This window comes from Pteronotus mesoamericanus, unplaced genomic scaffold, assembly GCF_021234165.1.
Source record: "Pteronotus mesoamericanus isolate MK-2021 breed Mesoamerican mustached bat unplaced genomic scaffold, CSHL_Meso_final contig_657, whole genome shotgun sequence".
Classification (NCBI taxonomy): Eukaryota; Metazoa; Chordata; class Mammalia; order Chiroptera; family Mormoopidae; genus Pteronotus; species Pteronotus mesoamericanus.
In genome coordinates this window covers 6,210,840-6,238,348 of record NW_026555229.1, presented here as the reverse complement: position 1 = coordinate 6,238,348, position 27,509 = coordinate 6,210,840, and the positions used below count along the sequence as shown (strand labels likewise).

Genomic DNA, 27,509 nt, shown 5'->3' with positions numbered 1-27,509 from the left:
TCTCCTCAATTTCCAGAGACTCCATTACAATGACAATGAAGGAAAAAAGTGACACAAGATGAGAACACAGAGGGATCAAGGGGTATCAGTTCTGGGACAGTTGCCTTCATCTCCACACTGCAGTTTTCAAAGTACTTTCCACATTTATTATCCCATTTAATTTTCATAAAAGCCCTATCAACAGGTTATAGTATTAGCTACATTTTACAATTTGGAAAACAATGATTTGAGGAGATTAATTAAATTGTCCAAGGTCATACCACTTTTACGGGGAAGAGAAGGAATGGAACCTAAGCCTCCAGACCTGATCCATGTGATCCCACATCACAAAGCCTTATCCTAGATATGAGCAGAATGGTGCTCTGTATACGAACAAGAATCTTCCTTAAAACAAAAAATAACAAAACAAAAAGTCACCTACCCCCATAAAACTTTGTACGTCCGGATTTCATCTGGGAATTCAAGGCTGGCAGAGACGTCACTGAAATATAGCTCCCCATCATGCTGAAACGGCATCGGTCCAAACAAGGGGGAAGGTTACATTAGTCCTAGACAGCAAAGACAGGGATGAGGGGATGAAATCAATTTTAAAAACCAAATGGGGAGGGCGGTGGATAATGAATGTAAGTGCTTGAGCTGACGCTTTGTAAATGAAGGGACCAAAGTTTTGCCATCCCAAAGCTGTCTTTTTGGGATATTGATTTTAAGCTGCGGTATTAATAAAAAAAAGGCTCAGAAGGAAACTTTGACCCACTCCCTGACAAAAGATTCAGATAGAAAAACCTACCAGGAACAGACAGGACAGGAAAATTCTTGCTAGGCAACTCAAAAACAACGGGACACAAGGAGTAGCTAGTTAACAGACACACCTGCCTGTGGCCCTCTTGTTGACCATACTTAATTCAAATGAGGCTAAGGTGGCTTCCTAAATTCTCCTGAGGCAAGTTTCTCAATTTATTAGCCCAGCCTCAGAGAACTTAGAAGATGGGGGGCTGGGGAGGGAAGTATTAACATTCTTTTAGCCCCCACATGAACAAATAACAGCTGCCTGCCTAGTTACAATCAATAAATAGCCAAGTGCGAAAATTTATTTTTCAGTGCCCTACCTGGCAGGTAATACAACAGCTTTGCAGGAATGTCTCTCTCCTAAATAAAGGATACTCATACTCTGGTTTCTCTTCAGGTCATATAAATTTTTCATCCTTTACTAAATAAGGATACTCAGGTTACCTAAATTTTGGGCCAGTCTAAACCAAATGCAGCCCCAGATTGTTGTATAACTAAGAGAAGAAGTAAATAGCATTCATAAGCTATCCCCCTGTAAAAATGACGTAACTTTTTATAATGCTATTGTCACAGGTGGGCACAGGTAACCACGTTCTTGGTGATCATGAACAATGAATTGAACTGAACACACAGATAGTTTATAGCAGAATGGAGAGATCAGATTTATTAAGTGATAGTACACTCCACAGAACATGGGAGTAGGTCAATTCTGAGCAGAGACTGACTTTCAGTGGCCAGAGGGATTCTATTCTTATAGGGCAGATATTTCCTGGCTGGTTTCAGGGGGCTTTCACTGTGCATGTACAAGCAGTTATATTACTTTTAAGCAACTGTGCCTGCACTCTTCCATGATCTGTCTTGATTGCTTACAGGGGGAGACAGGTCCCACAGTGCTAATTTATTATAATGATATTATAATTAATATTATAATGATATTATATTATAATGAGGGGCCATGTAGCATCTTCTGTTCAGGTACAGTCATGATTCACAGTGACTCCGCACTTCTCCAGAAAGCAGGGACAACAGGTGTTATGACACATTCTCTGACCTATATCAGCGTCCCTTGTCCTAGTCCTGAGGTGCCTCCAGAGTATTCCCATTCCTGAGGAATCCATCTTAGAACAGGGTCTCTGTTCTGTATCCACATCCTTTGTCTTAGTCTTGGGGCGCCTCTGGAGCTGCCTCACTTCTGACTATCTCCTGCCTCCCTATTATGTACTTTTATAAAAAAAATTTTTTTCAATATTGTCCTTAAAATCTCAGGCATATAAGTGAGCAGGAATTTTAAGATTTTATTTAGTTAATTTCAAGAGTATGGAGGTCCAGTTCCTACAATAATGTCTCTACCTGCCTCCCCCCTCTCTTCCCCAGACTTAACTTTTTCCCAAGGTGAGGGAGATGGACAGGGTTTAAAACCTCAATATATCGTTAGCAAGTTTTGAGCGTGGGAAAAATTTCAGGCATGCTTCTTGTTTGTTTGTACCCTGATGTTCACGCAACAAAAGGACCTGGGACCAGATGCCTCCCACACAAGGCATTTCTTACCCCACATGAAAACAGGCTAAGTTCCTTAAGGCAGTTTATTAAGAGTGTTACTTGGGCATGATTTGACCACAACTCCAAGGGAAAAGAGAAGCACAGAATCCTGTAATTTGCTATGAAAATAATATTAAAGATAACAGGTCAGTGTGTATTGGATGAGCAGACTCAGTGGTCTCCCTCATCTTTTGGGCTCATTGGTTTATCATTAAGTTTAAAATAAGTTCTCTCTTGGGCCAGGTTAGCTCCTTCCCTTTAAGTCATGATTTTAATTTTCACCCTAAATGAGAGTCAATCCAGCAAATAGTGGTGACATTTGTGTGTTCAATAGGAAATGGGCTATATTCCTAACAGTAAGGACAGAGACCTATATAACATCATCACTCTCATTTTTTATTCTAGCCTCTCCCAACTTCTCCATGTAGCCATGAATAAAAGCCACCTTGGTGCATGGAAGCCATATTTTTCCAGGTGATATTCAATATAGTTTTTAGCCACTTCTACCTAAGAATAGAAAAATATAGATAACATTTAAAAAAATACAATTCTGCCCTGGCTGGTGTGGCTCAGTGGACTGAGCGCCATCCTGCGAATTAAAGGGCTGCTGGTTCAATTCCCAATCGAGGCACATGCCTGGGTTGCTGGCCAGCTCCCTAGTAGGGGGTGCGAGAGGCAACCATACATCCATGCTTCTTCCTTCCCTTCCTCTCTTTCTCCCTCCCTTCCCCTTTGTCTAAAAATAAAATCTTTTTTAATTTTTTTAAAAAATACACTACTTTTCCCCCTAAAAATTTCCTATTACTAATGACATATGTTTCCCCCAGACTATTTTCAGTGAGTGTACAAGGTTTCTCTGGGCATGTAGCATATGCTACATCCTGGGACAATTCAATGGGGCATTCCCTGCTCGATCCATGGTTTGTGCTTGAATAAGGTCTTCATTCATTAACTAAATCTTGCAGGATAGGTGGCAGCAGGAAAGAAAAGATCAGACTCCGTTGGGTCATCATGATATTCATAGGCTGGATCAAACCTCTGACTCTGTTCTTCCAGAAGAGCCCCCTAATTGTCAAAGTGCTCAGCTTCCAGAGAAAAAACATGAGTGGCACAGATGAGCAGCCTTCTTAAGTTTTCCTTGAAGAGCCCTGACTGGTGTGCCTCACTTGGCTGGGCTTGTCCCACACAGTGAAAAGCCAATTCCTGGCACATACTTGTTCAGTTCCTGGTCAGGGCACATACCTGGGTACCTGCCTGGGTTGTAAACCAGTGTCTGGTGGGACATGTGCTAGAGGCATATGATTGATGTTTCTCTCAAACATCAATGTTTCTCTCTCTTTCTCCCTCCCCTCTCCTCTAAGTAAATACAATCTTAAAAAAAAAAAAAGTTCTCCTTGAAAAGTCATGTAGTAAACAACTTTATCTCTAAATGAATGCTTTTCAGAATTTTTCCTCCCAAATCACTGTTTTGCCTCACCTTCTGTCAATTCCAATAACATGTCCCTTCTCACAAGAACCATCTAAGTATGTAGCAATCTCGGCTACTTCCACTACCCAGGCATGAAAAAACGTACGGCAAGATTTCTCTCCCCTGGGTGTGCTTAACTGGGGTGGTAAAACACGAGCACAGGAAACATTCTCCATTATTCCCTGACAAACCAAGCGGCAAGGAAGTCCTGCAGTGGTTTGGGGAAGGGGGTGCGCAAGGATTGGAGAAAGCGTCACAAAGTAGGTAGGAAATCAGTGAAGTATTGGATGGGCAGGTTTGGAAGGTAGGAAGGAGGGGAAGGGCGTTTCAGATAATGCACGCTAGCAGCAGAAATCATGCGGGTAGTTCTGATAGTGGGAGAAAGGAAAAGGTCGGGCTACAGTAGTATACTGTGTCAAAAGGGGCTAAGGTTGCTTAGAAAGGAGAGCTACTAGATAGTCTTCTTTTTTTAAAGATTTTATTTATTTATTTTTAGAGAATGGGGGAAGGGAGGTAGAGAGACATTGATGTGAGAAAGAAACATCATTGCCTTTTTCTTGCATGTGCCCCAACCAGGGATGAGTCCACAACCCAGGCATGTGCCCTGACCAGGAATTGAACCTGCAACCTTTAGCTTTGCAGAATGACACTCAACCAATTGAGCCACACCAGTCAGGGCTGGACAGTCTTGAATGTCAGGTCCAAGGAGTGTGAATGAATGTACCCTATGAGTAAAGAGGAGGTGGGGGAGTCATTGGAAATTCTTACACAGAGCAGTAAGATGGTCAGTGCTGTGATAATTAGTTCTGTGATAGACAAGGCATCCTGGATGGATTGGAGGAGATGGGTTCATTCCCCAGGGACCAGCATCACTATTTTTTGAGAAAGCTGTTGCCTGGGGTCTTCATGGGGGCAGCACATGGCACTCTATTCTACCTCAAGGCTACTTCTTCATGTACATTATGCAGGTCCTTCCAAATGTGGTTGGGGGCCCACGTGGCTGCAGTGACACAGACATTAGTCTGGAGGTCTCCTGATTTCTCTAGCACCTGCCTGTAGTAGTAGTAGATCCAACCCAAGGGCGGGCTGAGTTGGGGAGAAGGAAGAAATGCTGAAGGTGGTGTCCGCATGACACATCCTCACCCAACCCACCCAGGCCTAGCCGGCCCTTGCCCCAGGCAAAGCTCTAAGCCCAGACTCTGGCCTGCCCGAGTCCTAGGGCAGGGCGGCGGGCCAGGCCTTCTTAGCCGAGGGCTCCCACACAGCCTAGGCAATAGCTTTGGCCATTCCTTGCTGCTTTCACCTGCAAGTCCTTCCAGATTTTGGTAAGGGGAGAGGAGAGCACACAGCCCAAAGTGGGGAAAGGTGGCTGAAAGCAAAGGGTATAAGCATGAGCCTAGGGAAAAGGGTGCAGTGGAATCAAGGAGTGGGTTAAGAGGCAGACTAGGATGGTAGGTCCGAGTGTTGAGGGTGGGTGGGTGGAGGAGGGGTCAGGGAAAGAAGCTGGGGGCCTGGGCCAGGAGGCAAGGAGTGGCGCACTTACTGTCTGCTGGGTCTCCAGATTCCAGGACTCCAGTCCCCCGAAGCCAGCTCCAGAGACTGAGCTCACCCACGGCCCCATCCCAGGGCAGGCAGGCAGGCCTGAGCAGGGTGGACTTCCAAGCCAGCACCCAGCCTCTGCCGGCCGCCCGCCCTGGACCGCTTCCAGGCCAAGGCTTGAGCACAGACTCACTCCACGCTCTGGCCCTGCTGGGCCCAGTGGCATCTTGGCTATTTTCAGCCTTTACAACCAGGAAGAGGCTATTAATATTAATTACTATCTTTCTTTATTCCGCACTGTGATTTTCACTTTATAAATCTCATATTCTGACTTAAAAGAACACCCACATATATAATGATTTTTGCCCATTTCAGAAATGAACTCACCTTTTCATAATCTATTTTTTAAAGTCAGATTTATTAAGATGTAATTTATATTCGGTAAAATTCACCCTTTTTTAAAGATTGTATTTATTTATTTTTAGAGAGAGGAGAAGTGAGGGAGAAAGAGAGGGAGAGAAACATAGATGCAAGAGAGAAACATGGACTGGTTGCCTCCCAAACAAGCCCCGACTGGGGACCAAACCCGCACCCCAGGTATGCACCCTGACAGAGAATGGAACTGGCAACCTTTCGCCTATGGAAAGATGCCCAACCCACTAAGCCACACAGGCCAGGGCAAAATTTACCTTTCTTTACTGTACATTTCTGTGAAGTCTTACAATAGTCCTCTTGCCCCAAAATGTTTCTTCTTGCTCCTTTGTACTAAAAGCCTCTCTGGACTTCTGGCCCAGATGAAGGCGTAGGTACACCTTGCCTCTTCTCACAACCAGAAGAAGGACAACAAATTTAAAAATAAAATATAACCAGAACTGCCAGAAAATTGAACTGCATGGAAGCCTGAAAACCAAGGAGTTAAAGAAGAAACATTCATCCAGGCCAGTAGGAGGGGTGCAGACGGGCAGGCAGGAGGAGAGGATGCGTGGCAAGGCAGTGGCTGGAGGACCAGGCAGTCCCGCATTTGCATGCAGATAAACCGTGATGAACAGCAGGGGAGTGAGACAGACCGCACAATCCAGGGTTCCAGGGCAGGAAAAGAGAGCTTCAAAACCTCCGGAGGTAAAAAACCTGTAGGGGTTGCGGCAGCAGGAAAAACTCCCAGCCTCGCAGGAGAGTTCATTGGAGAGACCCACGGGGTTCTAGAACGTACAAAAACACACCCACCCAGGAATCAGCACTAGAAGGGCCCAATTTGCTTGTGGGTAGCGGGGGAAGTGACTGAAAGCCCACTGAAAACCGAGCAAGGAGCACTGTTCCCTCTCTGATCTCTCCCCCACACAAGGCATCACAACTCAGCGACCTGGGTTGTCCCACCCTGGCAAATACCTAAGTCGCCACCCCTTCCAATGTAACAGGTGCACTGAAACAAAGAAATATGGCCCAAATGAAAGACCAGATCAAAGCTTTGAAAATAGAACTAAGCAATGAACAGATAGGCAACGTATTAGATGCCCAGTTCAAAACACTGGTAATCTGGATGCTCACTGAATTGGTTGAGTATGGTCACAAAAGTGGAGGAAAAAGTGAACACTGTGCAAAGTGAAATGAAAAATATACAGGGAGTCAACAGTAAAGGGAAGGAAACTGGGACTCAAATCAACAACTGGGAGCAGAAGGAAGAGATAAACATTCAACCAGAACAGAATGAAGAAACAAGAATTCAAAAAATGAGAACAGGCTTAAGAACTTCCAGGGAAACTTTAAATGTTCCAACAGCTGAATCATAGGGGTGCCAGAAGGAGAAGAGGAAGAGCAAGAAATTGAAAACTTATTTGAAAAAATAATGAAGGAGAATGTCCCCAATCTGGCCAAGGAAATAGACTTCCAGGAGATGCAGAAAGCTCAGAGAGTCCCAAAGAAGTTGGACCCATGGAAGCACAAAGGTACATCATAATTAAATTACCCAAGATTAAAGATAAGGAGAGAATCTTAAAAGCAGCAAGAGAAAAGGAGACAGTTACCTTCAAAGGAGTTCCCATAAAACTATGAGCTGATTTCTCAGAAGAAACCTTGCAGGCAAGAAGGGGCTGGCAAGAAGTATTCAAAGTCATGAAAGAAAGGACCTACATCCAAGATGACTCTATCCAAGCAAAGCTATCATTTAGAATGTAAGGGCAGGTAAAGTGCTTCCCAGATAAGGTAGAGTTAAAAGAGTTCACGATCACCAAGCCCTTCTTATATGAAATGTTAAAAAGACTTATCTAAGAAAAAGAAGATCAAAAACTACAAACAGTAAAATGACAACAAATTTACAACCATCAACAATTGAACCTAAAAAAACCCCCAAACAAAAAAGAACTAAGCAACCAACTAGAAGAGGAACAGAATCATAGAAACAGAAATCAGAGGTGAGGGAGACGGGGAAGAATGGGGGGAAAGGCACAGGGAATAAGCAGCATAAACAGTAGGCACAAAATAGGCAGGGAGGGATTAAGAGAAGTATAGGAAATAGAGAAGCCAAAGAACTTATATGTACAACTCATGGACATGAACTAAGGGGTGGGGGGGCGGTATGCTGGAAGGAGGGGCAGTGCAGGGTAGAGAAGAATAAAGGGGAGAAAAAAGAAAAATTAGAAAAGAAAAGCCTCTCTGTTGAAGAAAGAATGTCCAAACCTATAGAAAAGTTTTATAAGAGTTTATGTGAGCCATGTTTTTGATGACATGCCCAGGGACAGATCTCAATAGACTGGGAAAATGCTCCTCAGAATGGCAGTTTTGAGTTCCTTTCATGAATTTAGAATCAAAGTAGAGAACATAAGAAAGATACCTGAAATCTACTGGTGGTAGATTAAGGAGGCAGGAGAAAGCAAAATGGGGAAATCTCTAGAATGGATAAAAAGCAAAACGGAGAAACACATACTGCTTTTACATTGGTGGGTACAGAATATTTAATAATTAGCATTTATAGTACCTAGAGATGGTATGCAGGGAACATGATGTCAATGAAGGGTTTTGTGGTATCCTGTTCTGGTGGTCTTGTGCTCTAGTGCCTGCAGTTGTGTTTTCAAGAAAAGAAAATTATTCCAATCCTGACCAGTGTGGCTTGGTTCGGCATTGTCCTGCAAATTGAAAGGTCACAGGTTCGATTCTTGGTCAGGGCACATGCCTGGATTTCGTGTTTGGTCCCCAGAAAGGGGGCATAGGAGAGGCAACTGGTCGACATTTCTCTCTCATATCAATGTTATTCTCCCTTTCTTTCTCCCTTCCTTCCCCTCTAAAATAAATAAATAAAACCTTTAAAAAAATAAATTGTGGCAAAATATACGTAACATAAAACCATCTTAAACATTTTAACAAAAAGAAAGGAAAATCACTCTGACATTTCAAAGGTTTATTATCCCAGATACATAAGAAAAGACAGGACTCACTTAAGGCAAAGATTGATCTTTGCTAAGGAAGCTCTAGGTTTGGAGTGACTGCCTCCTATGACATCCCAGCTAGGAATTTTTTATCCAACCATCCTCTGTGGTTTCTTTCAGTCACTGAGCTTGTCAGGCCTGCCATGTGCTCCCCACCCCCACCCCCTCGATCTTGCCAGGTTTAGTACATAACCCCTTTTTTGTTCGTACCTCCCCTCACCCCAGAAAAAACCACAGATCTGTTCTCTCTCCTTTGCCAGAATGTCATAGAATTGGATTCAATACAATATGCAGCAGTTCTTGATCAATTTTGAATTTTATTTGGGGAAGCAACTTTTGCTCCATTCATTCTTAACCTCTAGTAATTTTTGATCAATTCACTTGTGTGTCTGCTGGGTATTATCATTTCATCTTACAGAAGGTTGTATTTATTTACTTTTCTTCCACACTTACATTTGTGTATCTTATTTCCTTTTGTGGTTCTAACAAGCATATCTGTCCTTTGATAGAGTAAGGAGATACAGGGTTCAAAGTGAAAGGACATCTAGGATAGCCTTTCCTAAATTATACTCATTTTAAAAATTTATTGATGGGAGCGAGAGAGAGAAACATCAATTTGTTGTTCCATTTATTTATGCATTGATTGGTTGATTCTTGTATGTGCCCTGGCCAGGGGGAAAACCCACATCCTTGCGTATTGGGATAACACTCTAACTAACTGAGCTACCCAGCCAGGGCCAAATGATACTCATTTTTAATTTCGTCTGCCAATAACAATCTTCCCTAATGTCAGCTAGTTGTTAAATAATAGGAAGGTGTTGTATTATTATTTCCTTAACAAATTAAACCCATGGAAAAATTTATAAATTTCCAACTATGAAGTATGTAAAAAAAAATGAGTGTTTTTTATAGGTATCTTTTTTTTTTTGGCAATCACATAATGATGAAACTCTCTTAAATATTAGTTTACAAAATACTCTCTCCATAAAATTAGTTCCTTTAGAAAACCGCTTTCTCACTCCTTGTTAAAACGGCATCTTTATTATCCTGAAGGGTCAGATTAGTGGGAGATTAAGGAAAAGGCCCTCTCATTTCCACTTGTTCCCTTGTGCTTGCTCTATTATATTATCTCCACTTAGTGGTTATTCATAAGAATCATTTCATAAGCCTTAAACCCACTTAACCGCACACAGATAAATTGCAATAAAGCAAATCACTATCAATTCATTCAGTCCTTCCCAGTTTTCCCTCAAGATCTAGTGTGCAGGGCTGCTGCTGGACCACACTGCTTGTGGCTATCATTCATTCTGATCGGTCAGTGTTTTACCTATAGTTTTCTGTTGTTGGTGATGTTGTTGTTGTTTAATATCATCCCTGCTAAATGAAAGGTACACTATGTAGATCAGTATTCTCTTTAGGCCAAACTAGAGCTCTGCTATCAAGCCATATTTTAAATTAGCAAAAGCTAATTTTCTTTTTTAAGTTGAAAAATAAACATACTTACAAATTTTCATGGTTTCTTCCTTTACCTCCAAGGATGGCCTTGTGTGTACCTCCACACATCCCACCTTGGGATATACAAGTCTGACAATTACAGGGTAGTTCAGAAAGTCAGCATTTGGTTCAGTGCATAGAAACATCATTCAGGAAGTACGGCTTTCCAAAGTGGCCGACATCCCTGAGTAAAGGATTCCCCAAAGACTGGAAGCATTCAAGCAGGAACTAGGTGTCTGCTGGCCAGAGATGCAGAGCTGGGACAGACTGGATTCACTCACTTCCAACATCCTTTCCTTTATGTAAATGTTAAATACTAGAAATAATAGAAATACTAGAAATAAATACTAGAAAACCCTTGTTTTTATTTATAAGGAAAGTTACAAAATAGAGAGCTAAACTAGTAGTTAAAAGACCTTCTTAAGCTCAGTGACCTTAGGTAAGTCATTTCATCTTCCTGGCTTTGGTTTTTCATCTGCGAAACATGGGGATAAAATTTAATCATTTTTGAGGCCTCATACTGCTCTAATATGCTAGGGTTCTGATTCTTTCCCCTTCACCAAATGTTATATGTTGGTTCTTAGATTTTAAAACATACTCTTTTACAAATAAAATTTTTAATTTTATTTTTAAAAAGATTTTATTTATTTTTAGAGAGAGGGGAAGGAGGGAGGAAGAGAGGGAGAAAAACATCAATGTGTGGTTGCCTCTCATGCACGCCCCACTGGGGACCTGGTCTATAACTCAGGCATGTGCCCTGACTGGGAATCAAACTAGAGACCCTTTGGTTCAGAGGCTGGCACTCAATGCACTGAGCCACACCAACCAGGGCAAATTTTTTTAATTTTAATAAGAAATAGAAGTTGAATTCTTTCAAATGCCTTTTTGGTATATATTACAGTAATATATGATTTTGCTGAGTTTTAATGTAATGTGTTTTGCAGCTGCTATATCAACTTTGTAATTCTGAAATTATTTTAGCAATTCTCCAAAATATTTCTCTACTAAATTTTTCTGAGATTTTATTAGGATTTTTGCATTTATGTTCATAATTAAGAATCTCCTAAATTTTCTCATGTTATCCTTTTTATTTTTTTTCACGAAAACCACATTAGTTCAGCAAATGAATCAGATATCTTATTATCATTCTCTATACTTTTGCAGTATATGGAAAAGTCTCAGGAAAGCCATCACAAGCAAATGACATTCTAATTGGTTACTTTTGACAACTTGTGGCTTAATTCTCCAACAAATCTTGACATACGCTCTTTTAAATGTCAGTTTTGTAGTATTATATTCTTTTAAAAGCCACACATTTTGATACCAGTAATCAAATTTTTTGCATCAAGCTGACAGGTAACTCTTTCCAAACCTAATTGATATCTTTTATACATTTTCAATGTAAATATAAATTTATTAATTTGTACTTTAATTATTAAGCTGACAATTTTTACCTATAAGAACCAATTAATGGTTTCATATGCTTTTCAAATTTTTGTCATTCATGCTTGGTTTTCTTGTTCCATTTTGATTTCTTTTGTTTTCTTTCTAAATTCTAACCACAAACTCCTTAACAAAAAGGAAACATTTATTTCTACCCTTACTCTTAATACACAGATTTAAAGCATATTTTTCTCTTTATAAAACTGCTCTGGTATCATCACATAAAGTTTATAGCATAGAATTTGAAATTTCATTAGTTTAAAAATATTATCCCTCCAACATATCCTCTACAACCCAGATTTATTCAAAGAAGTAGTTTTGGCTTCCATATGTTTGATTACCATTTAATTCTATGTAACCTGTCTATTTCTATAAGAAACAAGCTGTCACCCTACCTGGTGTGGTTCATTGGGTTGAGTGCTGGCCTATGGACTGAAGGGTTCCTGGTTCAATTCCCGGTCAGGGCACATGTCTGGGGTGCAAGCCAGGTTTCTGGCTGGGCGCCTGTGAGAAGCAACTTGTTGGGAAACGCAGGGCCTGGTTTCAGGAGCTATAACCCTGCCAACAGCCTGGAGGGCCCCAAGGCTGGAAATAATCAGGAGGCCTTGGAGAAACAGGCTCCTGAGGACACATGACCTGTTTCCCCGGGGCAAACCCCTGCCCCTTTGCTTTGCCTTGGGATGGTCCCTGCCAAGGGCGGGTAAGACCCCTCGGGGGAGGGGCAACCTAAGACGGGAATTGGCCGATATGGGCAGCAGATAAGAAATTGGGGGACACGGAGAAGGGGCAAAGAGGCCCCCGCACCTCTCGGCTTGGCTTGGACACAGCCAGAGTCCTCATTACAGCCGAGAAGCAGTCTCCTTATCCCTTGGTGGTTCCTGCCTGGCTAACAGTGCAGGAAAAACAGCCCTAAATCAGATCTGGCGGTTGCCAGGGTAATCAGGCCTAAAAGTAAATTCTTTATACAGTGAGCTCTGTTCCTCCCTCATATCTCTGGTCAGCTCATGCTGCGAAGGACCTTCACGTTATTTACACCCCTTATCCTTTATCATTAAGGCGCTTGCCCTTGTATTCATTCTCTTTTGTTTAGACTAGTCTCCTCTCAGACCCATGTAATTCAGTAAATTCCAGTCACTCGTTTTCTTAAAGGTATCTATTCTCTGTGAACCTTAACATGCTAATGAAACGAGTGCATGTATGCATTCCTGTTGCCTAGACTATTGATAAGTTTTTCAATAAAAGCCATGGAACAAAGGGCGACAGTGCCTTCCCTACTAGGGGGATGTGCCACAGCCTTCTCTAGTGGGAGGGAAGTGCCCGTCTGCTCTCCAGGCAAACAGAGAAGTGTTTGCAACATTTTGTGTTTATTCCCCCTCATCCGTGACAACCCCGGGATGGGCTCTGCGGGTTTCAGAGCCCTGCTCCCGCCTCAGCGGGCTCCAGCTGGTTTCCCTCAGGTTTCAGGGAGCGCTGCGCTCTCTGCAGCGCTCCCCCTCAGCGGCGCACCCCTATAGCCGCCCCCCTGCACCCGCGCCCCCCACGCAGTGTGACAGCAACTGATTGAGGTTTCTCTCCCTTTCTCCCTCCCTTCCCTCTCTTTAAAAAATAAATAAAATATTTAATAACTATCAAATTATGTTTATATTTGTCTGTTCTCACATTTCTGGCTACTTCTCTTTCATGCAGTTTGGCATTATGGTGTTCAAAATGACTAAATTCAATACTACTAGGTTTTTATTATTTTTTGTTTGTTTTTTAAATTATATTTTATTGATTATGCTATTACAGTTGTCCCAATTTTTCCCCTTTTGCCCTCTATCCAGCGCACACCCCCCCCCACCGACTCCCTCGGGCAATCCCCACCCTGTTGTCCATGTCCATGGGTCATGCATATGTTTTCGGCTACTCTATTTCCTATGCTGTACTTCACATCGCCATGACTATTTTGTAACCACCGATTTGGACTTCTTAATTCCTTCACCTTTCTTGTCTGACCCTCGCCACCCCTCTCTGGCAACCATAAAAATGTTTTCTGTATCTACGATTCTGTTTCTGTTCTGCTTGTCTGTTTATTTGGTTTTTCAGATTCAATTTTTTTCTCTACCTTTTTTTTAAATTAATTAATTTATTTTTCCAAATACATTGGTCTCCGCCTTCCCCCCACCACTTTCCCCTGTTCCCATCCCCCCTCTCCCTCCTGGTTTTTATTATTTAATGTAAATTTTATCCTTACATTAAATAATCTCATTTACCATTAACATTTTGATTGTGAAACTTACTTTTTCAAATACAATGTAAGAAATCACTGCCTTTTCATATTTGTCCCAGCATGATAGAACATACTTTTATTTTAATTTGTTTTTCATTTTAAGTATTTCTTTGGTACTTAGATATTTAGATGGTTGTAGACTTTTGCTTTCTAAATTGGAGACCTTTTTTAAAAAATCAGTCCTTAGATTTTCTAAGTAGATAATCCTACCATATGACAATAATAATAATTTTGTCCCTTCATTGCTATAGTTACACTTATTTTTAATTTCTGTCCTAGGCATTGCCACCAAAAAAACACTGAATAGAAACAGTGACAGTAATATCCTCAGATAATACTTCAAATGTTGTACTCTTAATATGACATTTGCTCTAAGTCTGCAATCCTTCTATTTAAGTTAAACTGAGCTTGTTTATATTTAATAATTGTAATAAAAGCATATAAAATAAATGTAAAAGTGAATTCCTTCATGTCTCATTTTTTTTAACCTTAAGTCAACATGTATATGCACAGTGAAGGATAAATGCAATCTGATATGATTAGTCAATTTGATGACATATAATATGAATTAAATTGGACTCTCATTTTCTTTTCCTTCCAGTGAAAACTTCATTTTCTTATGTCAGATTTCTCCCAATCCCTTAGTAAAGTAAGAACTCAAGTGGAACAGGAGAAAGTCCCATTTCAAATTCAGAGTAAAGACAGTCACGCTTAACTATATACAATGGCAATGCCATTTAACAAGAGGAATTCAAGGAACATAGATAAATGTCTACAAACATAAGGTTTTCCCCAAGGCACACTCCTACGCTGCAATCACTCACAGTGATTCAACTGCCTTGGCATTTGACAATGTCACACAAGTGAATCTGCTGATTACTAGCAATATTACAAAATAAACCCAAGGCCACATAATCAGGAGTCACAACAACAAAGAAACCCTAGGAATGCAGGTCAAGGCAGGAGTTTGCAGCTGGCCAGATAGGATACAATTTGCCTAATTTTCATTTACATATTTGCTATAATGAATAAAATAAGTATCTCCCAAGTTACTAGAAAAGAAAACAAGTACCCATCACCATTCTGAGGAGGAAATTAAAATATCTTCTGAACTTATGATTAAAAGAAAAAATTCTTTAGAAAGAATATTAATCATTCTATGTTCACAACAGAAGCTCCATGTCTGAATTTAAAACACTACTGTTGTCTGTTTTAGAATCACATTTAGACAACATAGCTTTTCACATTAAAGTTGTTTGGGAATAACTAAGACATCTTTTAATTTTGCTTTAACATCAAAATAATATAGCACCTTAAAACAATAGAGCAACTTAAAAATTCAAGAAGAACATGGGTTAGTCTGATCCAAGAAGTGCTTCCAAAATTCAACCACCTAGCTTCTTTTCAGGAGAAACTGTACATCATCACAGACCTTTTCTAACTTAATTTTTGGAGAAGAAAATGGAAAATCAAACCCACAGCATTGTGTGGTAGATATTTCCTCCTCAGTATCAGGCAAAGCCTTCTTATAAGCCATTCTATTTCAACAGATGATTCAGCTGGTCCTGTAGATCCGATGACTGCTCAACACTAGAAATTAGAGAAAAGATCGCAGGTTTGATTCTCGGTCAGGGCATATGCCTAGGTTGCGGGTTCCATCCCAGGTCAGAGCGCGTGCAAGAGGTAACAGATGGATGTTTTTCTCTCACATCAATGTTTCTCTTCCTCTCACCTCCCCTCCCTTCTCCTCTCTCTAAGATCCATAAGCATGACCTCAGGTGAGGTTTTTAAAAAAATTTTTTAAAAAGACATCTCTTTGCAAATTATTTATACTTTAATGTATAAGTATCATTGAAGCTAAATCAAAATGTACATTGGTCTACTAGGGGCCCCAGAGTTTTTAAACTAAGAGAAAAAGGTCTGTAAAGCCAAATTAGTAGTGTAAACAATATTGCAAGGGATAGAGTCAATCCATTAAAAAAAAAACAAGGCTGGCCCTGAGGGGCGTGGCTCAGTGGGTTGAATGTCCTCCCTCAAACCGAAAGTTTGCTGGGTCTATCCCTGATCATGGCCCCGCCTGGGTTGTGGCCGGGTCCCTGGGTTGGGGGCCTACGAGAGGCACCCAACTGATGTTTCTCTCACAGATCAATGTTCCTCTCCCTCCCTTCTCCTCTCTCTCTCAAAAAAAATTTTAAAAAGAGGCTGTTTAATAACTTTAGCACATTTACTCAATGATTATCATCAATGTAGTTTTCTTTCAAAAAAATTTTTTGTAGAGAGAGGGGAAGGGAGGGAAAACGGGAGGGAGAGAAACATTGATAGGTTGCCTCTGGCACGTGCCCCCATCCAGGAACCAAACTGGTGACCCTTCACTTTGCTGGAAGATGCCCAACCCACAGAGCCACACCAGTCAGAGCTAAAAATATTTTCTTAAGGTTGGTCTCTATACCCTGTAACTTTAGGAATGCCTTTCCCAGCAGTGCATGCCTTTGAAATATACCGTATTCTTTATATCCCAAATGAGCTACCCCACAGTGTATGTCAATTTCAGGGCATGTGTCAGCCAGTTCTGCGCTGATCCTGGGCCCAGCAGTATAGCTCCCGCTAGCCTGCTTTGGGTGGCCGCCCGCTCCCCTCGCTGTGGCATTACTTACTTCTTCTGAATAGCTTCTTGCCTAAATCAGAAAAGGAAAGAGGAAAATAAATATAAGAAAACTCAGTGAACTAGAAGTTATTTGTGACCAGGTATATATAAAGGCAGAACAAATTTCCAGCTTATGCCACATTCGATATTTCTGTCCATCCTATCCTAGGTTTGTGCTATGGAACCTGTTCATGATCTGAGTGCAGAGCTGCTGAAAAGATGGATTCTAAACCTAAAGAGGTAACAATACTCTGTCACAGAGTGTGGGATGTGGTCCAAGAAACTACATGCCTAACTCAAATTCAGTCTGCAGAGTATGTGGAGTCAAATGGTCACATAACTGATTCATATGCACCCAAAGAATGAACATCTAGTTATTTAAATATCAAGAATTAAATTCCCAACCATACTTTCCCAACAGGTACATAAATATAATATCAACTACATAAAATATGAAACAATGAAATAAGATGAAAAGCTAATTGAGTTATAATTTTATGCAACATTACAATACAGAAGGTGTCTTTACATCTCAAAATCTCCTGGCTGACTTACACGAAGGGAGGGCTGGGCCACCTTTGGGAAAGTAGGACGCAGGTCACAGTTACACTTGACTCCCCAGGAGAAAGCTCAAGCACAGACAATCAACAAATACGGATTAAGTGCCTCCTGGGTGCAAGCACGGCGCTAGCATGGCCTGGCGTGCGCCCTGCCCTCATGGGGCTTACAGTCTCTTCCTCTGAGATGCCCTCATACCAACACAGAAAGGGTCACAAAAGGCGGCCCCCGCTCCTGATCTCACCTTCGCCCCACCGTCTGCAACCTTGGACATCTTTTCCAGAGGGGACTCACCCTTGAACCCCACCTGTCCTCCCAACTCCTGCCTCCACAGGAAAATGAGCAGAAGCATCAAGGCAACACTTAGCAGCCCAAGGACAAAGATCTTGTAGCAAGTAGTCAGCAGAGAGGGCATACTCACTGGTATTGAAGATGTGTTGTTATTATTGCCATTTTCCTCAAACTCTGCATTGAAAAAAAAGTAGAACATTTCACTTCCTGTAGCCACATAAACTATGTATATAAACCCAAATCATAAAAGAAATGATTTCTTACATCTTCTGAGTGCAAGATGGCATCTTCCTGCAGTACCATATTTCGAGCTGCCTGACCGAGCATCTGGAAAGCAGAAACAAAATGGTAATATTCAAAATTTCCAAACTTCCTGTAATCTTCTCTCTGCAGCTGTTACACCCCTGCCCGCTCTCCTCCCCGTGCCCCTAACCAGCTACAAACACGCTAAATGTGACAGATGATAATGTCCCATTTGTTCATGTTGAAAATCCATTTCATTGTCACTGAGGCAGCGCTGGCATGGGCCCCACATCTGTTCCAAAGGCCCCTGCCTGAGAAATCCAGCGCTCCGTCACTGCCAAGCTCTCTGCATTGCTTATTAGTCAAGTGCTGCAAAAAGGACCTTCGGCTTCACAAGCCCAGTGAGAACCTAACTTCTGATTCTCTAAAGGCAAATTTGAGATTTGGGGTGGTGTAATGGTTTTGAGAGGAGTCATGGGGCAGGGGTTAAGGTAGGACTGAAAAGGATATGAGGGATGCAGCTGTTTAGAAATGGAATGAGGGCCCGGGCGGGGGCAGGGGCGGGGAAGGCCTGGAAAGAAGCTCAGGATGTTCAGGGGGAAACCACTGCATGAGAGATGGCAAGATGGAGCTACGGCAAAAGAAAATTAAGGAGAAATGTGGAGGCAGGTTTTAATGGGCTCACTGACTACTCGGCCTGAGCTCTGATTCAGCTTGGTGGCCAGTGGTCAGAGAGATGTGACCGGCATTGAGAGGCAAGAGGAGATCAACAGAGGTTTCTGGCCTGCTGCTGCGCCCTGACCCTGGCAGGCATGAGTCCAGCGATATAAACGGAGCTACCGCTCTGTGTGTCCTGCCCGCCTTCCCGTCCCTGTCCTGGTAAAAAGAGGACCCACAACTTCAAATTAACCAGGAACATGAGCACTGCTGCAGCCAACAGGTCCTTCCCTCACGGCAACGTTTACTTATCCTTCTTTTTAAGTTTTACAATTAATAAACCTTTACATGCTTCTAAAGTGAAAACAACAAAACAAGACCTTCCATCCTTGTCCCTTCCTCTCCCTATTCTCTCTCCCCCATGCATAAATATTTTGGTTTACCTTTACATTGTTCTTTCTTAAAGCAGTGTGTGCGCACGCGCGCGCACACACACACACAATTCTATTCCTGGTACTTAAGATGTAATGTATTATATGCCCTCTTCCACACCCTGCAATTTTCACTTGGTAATACACACTGAGCTGGATCCGCAGCATTATCATTGAACCTCTACATTGCTTTTATGGCCCTCCACTGCATGAATGTCCCGTAAGAGTATTCCAAGCTCCCTAAGAGTATGTGGATTTTGAGGCTGTTTCCAGTCTTCTGCTATTGTGAGTAGTGCTACAAAAAAGTACCTCATATATCTTTGCATCTTTTTGCCAGTCTGTCTTTGGGATAGGCTCATAGAATCATTACTGTGACAGTTGGATCAGAGGGTTCTCATTTTGCTACATATTGCCGAATTCCCCGCTATTAGAGGTACACCATGTGGCATTCCCACTCATGATGCACGAGAATGCCTGTTCCCTCCTGAGGTCACTTTTAAGGTGCAAACTCCAAACTCCTATAGATGGAGGACAGTGACTGATGATCTGATGGCAGAAAAAAAGGGTTCTAATGGGATCTTCATTCATTCAGTCAGTCAACAAATATTTACTCAGTTCCTACGCTAAGCCAGTGAGAGACCTAGTCACTGCCCTTCCAGGGCTCACAGTCAGGGGTTACACAGAGGATAATGGCCCTACAACACCCAGGGGCAGGTGAACGCTGACAGGGAAGCGCTGGAGGTCTTGCGAGTGAGAGTGATGCAGCGGCAGGGCTGCGGGGCATGTCTAACCCATTACAGGGGCAGGTGTTCGGGGAAGGCTTCCTAAGACAAGTGCCTTCTAAGCTGAGACTTAAAGGTGGGGGTTTAGAATTCCTCTTAATTTTACCGAAAAGTAACACGATCACATTTACTGTTGCAGAAGTGTGCTAAGTGGCACGGACCATGAGGGGATTGAAGGCAGAGACTGGTGAGGAGAACCCTGCAGTATTCTAAGCAAGCAGTCAGAGTGGCCTGAACCACAGAGTTGGCAGTAAAGAAAAGGGGGAAGGGAGGTTGAAAGTCATTTAGAAGATAGTCCTGGGACAACTTGTGATTTCCTGGAATGCGGAAACGATTGTATAATAATGTAGGGCCAAGGCCTTGCCTTCGGTGATGGATGTATTCAGTGGCATAGAGCATCATGTTCTTACATAAACCAACCACACACATAACGTATGATCTAAGATTTCCAGTTTGGGTTTCTTTAAAGTGGAACACCTGTAGAACAATCTGAGTACCGAGTCCTTTTATATTTCGAGGGATTTTGAGCCCAGGCTTTTATCACTGTCTTGCTCATAATGAACTAAATAGCAGTATGTCTTAGTACTCATATTCAACAAGTATTTCTGATTTTCAACTTAGTTTTCATAGCAAGAGTCACCCTCTTTTTTGTGTGCTCATATTTCATCGTTTTCCATACTATCTTATTAAATAATATAGTATCAACAGCAAGCAGAAGTGCCTTACACAGGTTTAGGGAAAAAACACAAAGGACCCACAAAGCACACAATTCAGCTGGAGTGGAACTGCAGGTACAGGGGAGGAGCACGTAGTCACAAGCGTTCACTGTGCTGTGGGCACAAGTTGGCACGCCTTCCCCTCACGCTGTGCCAGCCACGCTGGCCTCCATGCATTTCTGGTGCATATTCCCACCTCCAGGCTTTTGCATTTGCTACATCCTTGGAACTCTCTGCCTCCATATACCCACATGGCTTGCTCCCTCACTTCATTCAGGGTCTGCTCAAACGTCACATTCTCAGAGAGCCCTTCCCTGACCAGCCTTCGGTATTTTGGTGAACCCTTTTGTCACTCTCTATTCCCAGCTTTATTTTTCTTCGTAGTACTTAAAACCACTTGATTTTTTGTGCATGTCTCACTTGTTTGTCTTTCACCAAAATGTAAGCTTCCTAAGTACAGGGACTTAGCTCTTTTGTTGTTTTTTTTTTTTTGTTTGTTTGTTTTACCATCCTCTTCTGACACACAGCAGGTACTCAATAAATATTTATTAAATGAATGCTGTGGAATGAATATTTTACACATGGAAAATGTCAGTTAATCAAACAAAATAGCTACATGGAATCTGCTGAAGAGAGAAGCAATGATCTATGGGCTGAGAAGGATGGAAAATCAGTAAGGTTTTCATAGTCTACCAAAGGAAATGGGAAAAATACGTAAGCAACTATAGTTGTTGTAAGTCGTGTAAGAGACCCAGTAAAAAGACAAAGTTCAATGTGTGCTCCCTCTCCTGGGAGGACACCCACACCTTTCCCTTCCCCCTCTTCTCCCCTCTCAGGCATGAATCTCCTTAACTCCAAGGGTCCCCACAAGACTTGCAGGCAGGGGAGGAGTGGGCAAGGGGCAGCTCCTCCCGGGCTAACCCCTGAACCTGTCTCCAAGGCCTCCTTTCCTCTAACTTCCCAGTGAGCCACAGCAGCCCCGCCGAGGCTGCTTTTCCCTGCAACATTTCTAGAGAGCCAAAGCAGCCCCGCCTAGGCTTTCCTGTTGTTTATCCTATCTTAAGGCCTTCCTTGCTTCACTGTCCCCAGGTTTAATAAATGTACTATCAAAAAATAAACATAAAAATAAAAATAAAAATAAAATAAAATATTGATCTCATCAGCTGATTTCTCAACAGAAAGTTTGTATACCAGAAGGGACTGGACCAAATACTCAGAGTGATGAAAAGCAAATACGTACAATCAAGATTACTCTACCCAGCAAAGCTGTCATTTAGAATTGAAGGACAGATAAAGAACTTCCCAAACAATAAAAAGATGAAGGAGTTTGTCACCACCAGAGCAGTATTATAAGAAATGTGAAAGGGACTTCTTTAAGAAAAAGGAGCAAAGAAGAAAAATGGCAATAACTACATATCTACCAATCACTTTAAATGTAAATAGAGTAGCCCTAGCCAGGAGGATCAGTTGGTTGGGGTGTCATCCCATACACCAAGAGGCTGAGGGTTTGATTCCCGGTCAGGGCACATACCTAAGTTGCAGGTTTGATACCTTGTCAGGAACCTACAGGAGGCAACTGATTGATGTCTTGCTCCCCCACCAATCTCTCTCTGTATCCCTTTTCTCTCTCTAAAATCAATAAAAACATTCCTCAAGAGAGGATTAAAAAAAATAATAAAGTAGGAAAAATTTAAATGTAAATGGAGTAAATGCACCAATCAAAAGACATACGAAGGCTGAAAGGATAAGAAAACAAGACCCTTAAATATGGTGTCTATAAAAGACTCACTTCAGATCAAAAGAAACACACAGACTGAAAGCAAAGGGATGGAAAAAGATATTTCATGAGATTGAAAACAAAAACAAAAACTGGAGTAGCAAAGGAAAATAGGCTTTAAAACAGAGGCTGTAACAAGAAACAAAGAAGGGCCCAGCAATTCTATTTCTGGATATTTATCTGAAGAAGCCCAAAATGCTAATTTGAAAAGACATATGCATCCATATGTTCATTGCAGAATTATTTATAATACAGAATGCTGCAATGAATATAGTAAAAATATCAATAATAAAATGGCAATAACTACATATAAATCAATTACTTTCAAAGTAAATGGAGTAAATGTTCCAATCAAAAGACATATAGAAGTTGACTGGCACATTATAAATAATGCTGCAATGAACATATGCATACGTATGTCTTGTCAAATTTGTGTTTTGGGCTTCTTCAGATAAATATCTAGAAGGAAATATGGAAGTAACCTAAATGTCCATAAATACATGCATAGATAAAGAAGAGGGGATGTGTATATACAATGGAATATGACTCAGCCATAAAAAGAATGAAATCCTGCCATCTGCAACAACATGAATGGACCTAGAGAGTATTGTGCTAAATGAAATAAGTCAGACAGAGAAAAAAAATGCCATATGATTTCACTTATATGTGGAGTCTAAAAAACAAAATAAACAAACAAAAGAGAAGCAAACTCATACATACAGAGAACCTTTTTTTTTTCCACCAATTTCGTAGTTTCTTTTTTTTAATTTATCGAATTTTAGAGAGAGAAACATTTATTTGTTGTTTCACTTATTTATGCATTCATTGACTGATTCTGCTATGTGCTCTGACAAGGGATTGAACTGCAACCTTGGCATATCTGGACGATGCTTTATAACCAACAGAGCTACCTGGCCAGGGCAATACAGAGAATGTTTTGATGGTTACCAGATCGGAGGAGGATTGGGAGGGTGGGTAAAAGGGGAAGGGATTAAGAAGTACAAATTGGTAGTTACACAATAGTCACGGGGATTTAAAGTACAGCTTAGAGAATATATAGTCAATACTATCACAATAACAACGTACTGTGTCAGATGGGCACTAGATTTACCAGGGTGATTACTTTGTAAGTTATATAAATGTGTAAACACTATGTTGTATACCTAAAATTAGCATAATATTGTACATCGACTGTAATTGAAAAACAAAAACTTTTTGAAAAACAGAAAAAAGCCCTGACCAATATGACTCAGTTGGTTGGGCATCATCCCACAAAGAGAAAGGTTGCCGATTTGATTCCCCATCAGGGCACATGCCTGGGTTGCGGGTTCAGCACAAGAGGCAACTGATCAATATTTATCTCCATCTCCATCTGCTTCTCCCTCTCTTCTCCTCTCTCTAAAAATAAATAAAATATATTTTTAAAAAGACAAAGTTCAGAGATTTGAGAGATTGTATGTCAATCCTGTGACACCACTTATTAACTCAAGCCACACCACTTATTGAACACTCTACCTATATCTCCTGCAGAATCAGCCCATGTGAAAAATACAGAAGGAGGAAGAACAGAAAGGAACAAGCCACATTAGGCAGTCGGTAGTGGCACAGTGGCTTGTTGGCCACTTAATCCAGCTAGTATCACATGAGAGGCGGTGTCCAAGGATGTGGGTCTAAAACCAACACGCCTAGGTTTGAATACTAGCTCTATCCCTCCCTAGCTACTGTGTGACCTTGGATAAATTAAATTCCTCTCTGTATCCTCTATGTAAGAAAACTACCTCCTGTATTAATGATTATAAAGACTTCATAAATTAAACTACATAAAACACAGCAGTATCCAGCACATAGTAGATGCTCAATTAATGTAAGTTTATTATGACAAATGTGGATTTTCAATACACACTGGTGGTTAACTATGAACACCATCTACTTTTTCAAATTTATATATTTATATCATATTTCTCTAAAAAAAACCTCAAGGCAATTTATACCACACTAAATGTGTATACACATACACACACACATTTTTAAAACAGAAATAGAATCTCAAGTAATGAAAAGAAAGCAGTAAATATGTCTACCACTAAAACTGACATAGGAACTTCTGTGCAACCAAGGCAAAAAGTAAAACACAAGCGGCATGATTCTTATTTAGCAAAAGGCAATGTAACAATTCCTCAAAAGAAATAACTTTTCTGATACTAAATCCTAAAATGAGTACACTGTGTAGGACCTCACAGCAAGTATATTTGGGATCACCAGATCAGTGACTTCCACAATAGTGTTATGGTAAAGGCAAACACTTTCTTCATAACAGTTGTTTCTTATATTAATAAAAGCTAAGGATATAACATGAAAGCTCATTCTGTAAAGATAGTGCTATTGGACCCTACACTAATATAAATAAAGCTGCTATGAACATTCATATATAAGCCTTAAGACTTGTGGACATATTATGCTTGCTACTGCAACTATGTAACTTAATGAAGTAATATAGAAACTAATGTAATATGAATAAACAAGAGAAAGAGTTGTTATTTCTATGAAAACAGTTGGAAATAAAAAATTCTTGTTGAAGACAAGTAGCTAAGATACATTACTGAGTTAATTATGAGAAAGACATGGCCTACAGGAGAAAGTCATAGAAATCTAAAAAGACAGTATTGTCATATTGTTTTACAGGTATACTCAAGATGCTGTTCCACTTTAAAGAAAGCAAAATTCAAAATCTTAGATGGTATATAATATGTGTGGTTGGTTTATGTAATAAGATGATGGGCGTATTTTCCATTTCTCTTGAGTAAAAAACTAGGAATGGAATGGCATGGTCATTAGACCCATTTTGTTTGTCCACTCACCTATCAAGGGGCATGTAGGTTGTTTCCAGTTTGGTGCTATTATAGATAAAGGTGCTATGAACATGTACAAGTCTTTGTACGGACATGTGTTTTCACTTAACTTGGGTGAATATCTAGAAGCATGATGGATAGGTGTTTTATTTGGAGAGAGAAAGCAATATGTAAAGCTTTCTGGTATGAGAAGACATCAAATAATTTCATACATGAAACCAACCTGATGAGGTGAAAATAAGGACAAAGAAGAAACCTAATTTAAAAGAAACAGAAAACCAAGAATGGGCCCAGAAAGAAAAATCAGAAAAGAATAAATCCATAGGACAGATGAGATACAAAAGAATGAAAGAAATCTGGGATGTCGAGGGCAAAACCATACAGAATTTGGGGGCCAAAATGGAGAGAGACAATTCCGAGAAGCAAATGAGGAACTGGGCTAGGACCACTATCTCATCCGTCCTTCTGTCACAATTGCCGCTTTTCTTCTTTTCTCTTTCTTTCTTTCTTCCTTTTTTTCATACTTATCAAGGTGCTCCCCTTCTCTTTTTAATTTTTTTTTTTTTATGTATTGATAAGAGAGACAAAGAGAAAGGGAGAGAAAGGGACAGAAAGGGAGAGGGGGGAGAAACAGGCAGACAGCCTGACGCAGATTCGTTGTTCCACCTGATGCATTCATTCACTGGCTGCTTCTTGCGTGTGCCCTGACCCGGGATGGAAAGCGCAGATTCCCCTCATCTCGTTTCCCTCCTCTCTGTACCGCCAGTCGTCCCGGGGACTCAGCCTCCCACAATGCAACACTTGCCCTCCGCGAACGAGCTCTACTCTCGCCTCAATTCACCGCCTACAATTCCCAAGGTGCAACGCGATCCCTTTCCCACAGCTCTGAAAGAAGGCAATCTCCTGGGCTATGAGACCCAGCCAGGGCACTCCCAGCTCACCTCGGAGCTCCGGGAGCCCTTCAGCACCTGCTTAGTGAGGGCGATCACGTCCGTACCGCAGGTGTTCACCTTCTCCGTGAGAAGCCCCTTCACGGACTGGCCGAATCGCGCCTGCGAATCTGGCGTCCCAGTCGCCATCACCTCTGCTCGTGAATGCCGCCCCACGGGCGATGGCGAGTCGCCGGGGCCAAAAGAGCCGTAAAGCGGAAGGAAAAGAAGACCTGTCTTTTTTTTCCTACCGTGGGAAAAGGAAGGCATGCATTGTGCCTAGCGGAGGTTAATCTTGTTTAACTTTAAATTCATATATAATGCTCAGTTGATACCCTAAAGAAGACAGGTCCCAGGCAAACATCTCTGGAGGTAATGGAGGACAATTTCAGTAAACCCGTGGTTTAAAATCAGAAGGCCTGATTACAATCCCAATTGTACCATCAGTGTGACTGCAAATTATTCAACCTCTGCATCTTGTGTTCCTCATCTGTAAAATAATAATAGTAAAATAATAATGGTTAAGTCTCCAGAGGGTTATGAGAATAAATTAGGATCATTCAGTTCCATTTTAGCAAACATTCCAGGAAGGAAATACCAAACAACTGTTCTGGACTGAGGATAGAGAAAAAACTGAGAAGTGTTTATCTCCAAGAAGCTCCCAGGCTGATGAGGCCTGTAAACAGAGGAACTAGACAAATAACCAGAAATGAAAGTTGGCAAAGTTCAAAAACAGGCAATTTTTTAAAAAATTAAATGACCACCCTGGCTGGTGTGGCTCAGTGGCCGGAGGACCAACCTGCCAAAGGAAAAGTCCCGGGTTTGGTTCCCAGTCAGGACACTTGCCTGGGTTGCGGGCAAGGCCCCCAGCTGGGGTGAGCGAGAGGTGACGGATTGATGCATCTCTCCCTCTCTTTCTCTCTCACTTCCTCCCTCTCTAAAAATGAATAAATAAAATCTTTAAAAATGTTTTTAAAATATTTTGAAAAAAATTAAATGGCCATAAACATATGTACAAAAAGGGTCCACATACCAAACCTGTCAAGCTCAGGCAAGGCCTGAAAGCAGCCTTAATGTTATAGGGTAGAATCTTCCCTGACAAAAGCCAATCTTTACCTTAATTAAATCTGTTGCCTTTTCGCACCTATGCTAACATACTTTTGGAATGTCAAAGTAACTTACTTTTTTCCACACCCCTCAAAGCTCACCAGAGTGGAGACCACAAATCCCCTCATTGTTATTAATTGTTGATTCTTAACTATCCTGTACCCACCTATGTGAAAGAAGTGTCTATCATTTTACTTTTTATTCAACCCCAGAAGTTTCCCTGCTTTGCTTTCTTCCACCTCCCTAATCTATCACCAATGAATTTCATGTTACCCACTTACATCCTCTCTTCTGATTGTAATGTATAAAGCAGGATGCAGAACTGCCATTTTTCAGGAGAATTTTCTCAGTCCATTGAGATTTTGCTTCTTGCTAACTATCATCAGTTTGGCTCAAATAAACTCACAAAAATTCTCTACAGGTTTGAATGTTTCTTATGTTGACAAATGTAAAAAATTCTCAACACCACTAGTAATTTTTTTTAATTCTCACCAGAAGATATGTTTTTTTGATTTTAGAGCAAGAGTGACAGACATATCGATACGAGAGAGAAACAGCAATCAGTTGC

The 27,509-nt window shown here is 41.2% G+C and overlaps 1 protein-coding gene across 1 annotated transcript; it reads right to left on the bottom strand.

The window, feature by feature from the left end:
• Positions 1 to 13,893: 13,893 nt before the first annotated feature.
• On the bottom strand, positions 13,894 to 26,005 carry BORCS7 (BLOC-1 related complex subunit 7). Its single transcript, XM_054581745.1, has 5 exons — positions 25,847 to 26,005; positions 17,715 to 17,777; positions 17,581 to 17,624; positions 16,612 to 16,632; positions 13,894 to 15,547 (listed from the first exon to the last, which is right to left on the bottom strand). Exons 1-5 carry the CDS (start codon positions 25,982 to 25,984, stop codon positions 15,496 to 15,498), a joined length of 318 nt encoding a protein of 105 aa, XP_054437720.1. The 5' UTR covers positions 25,985 to 26,005; the 3' UTR covers positions 13,894 to 15,495.
• Between the last annotated feature and the right edge of the window lie 1,504 nt (positions 26,006 to 27,509).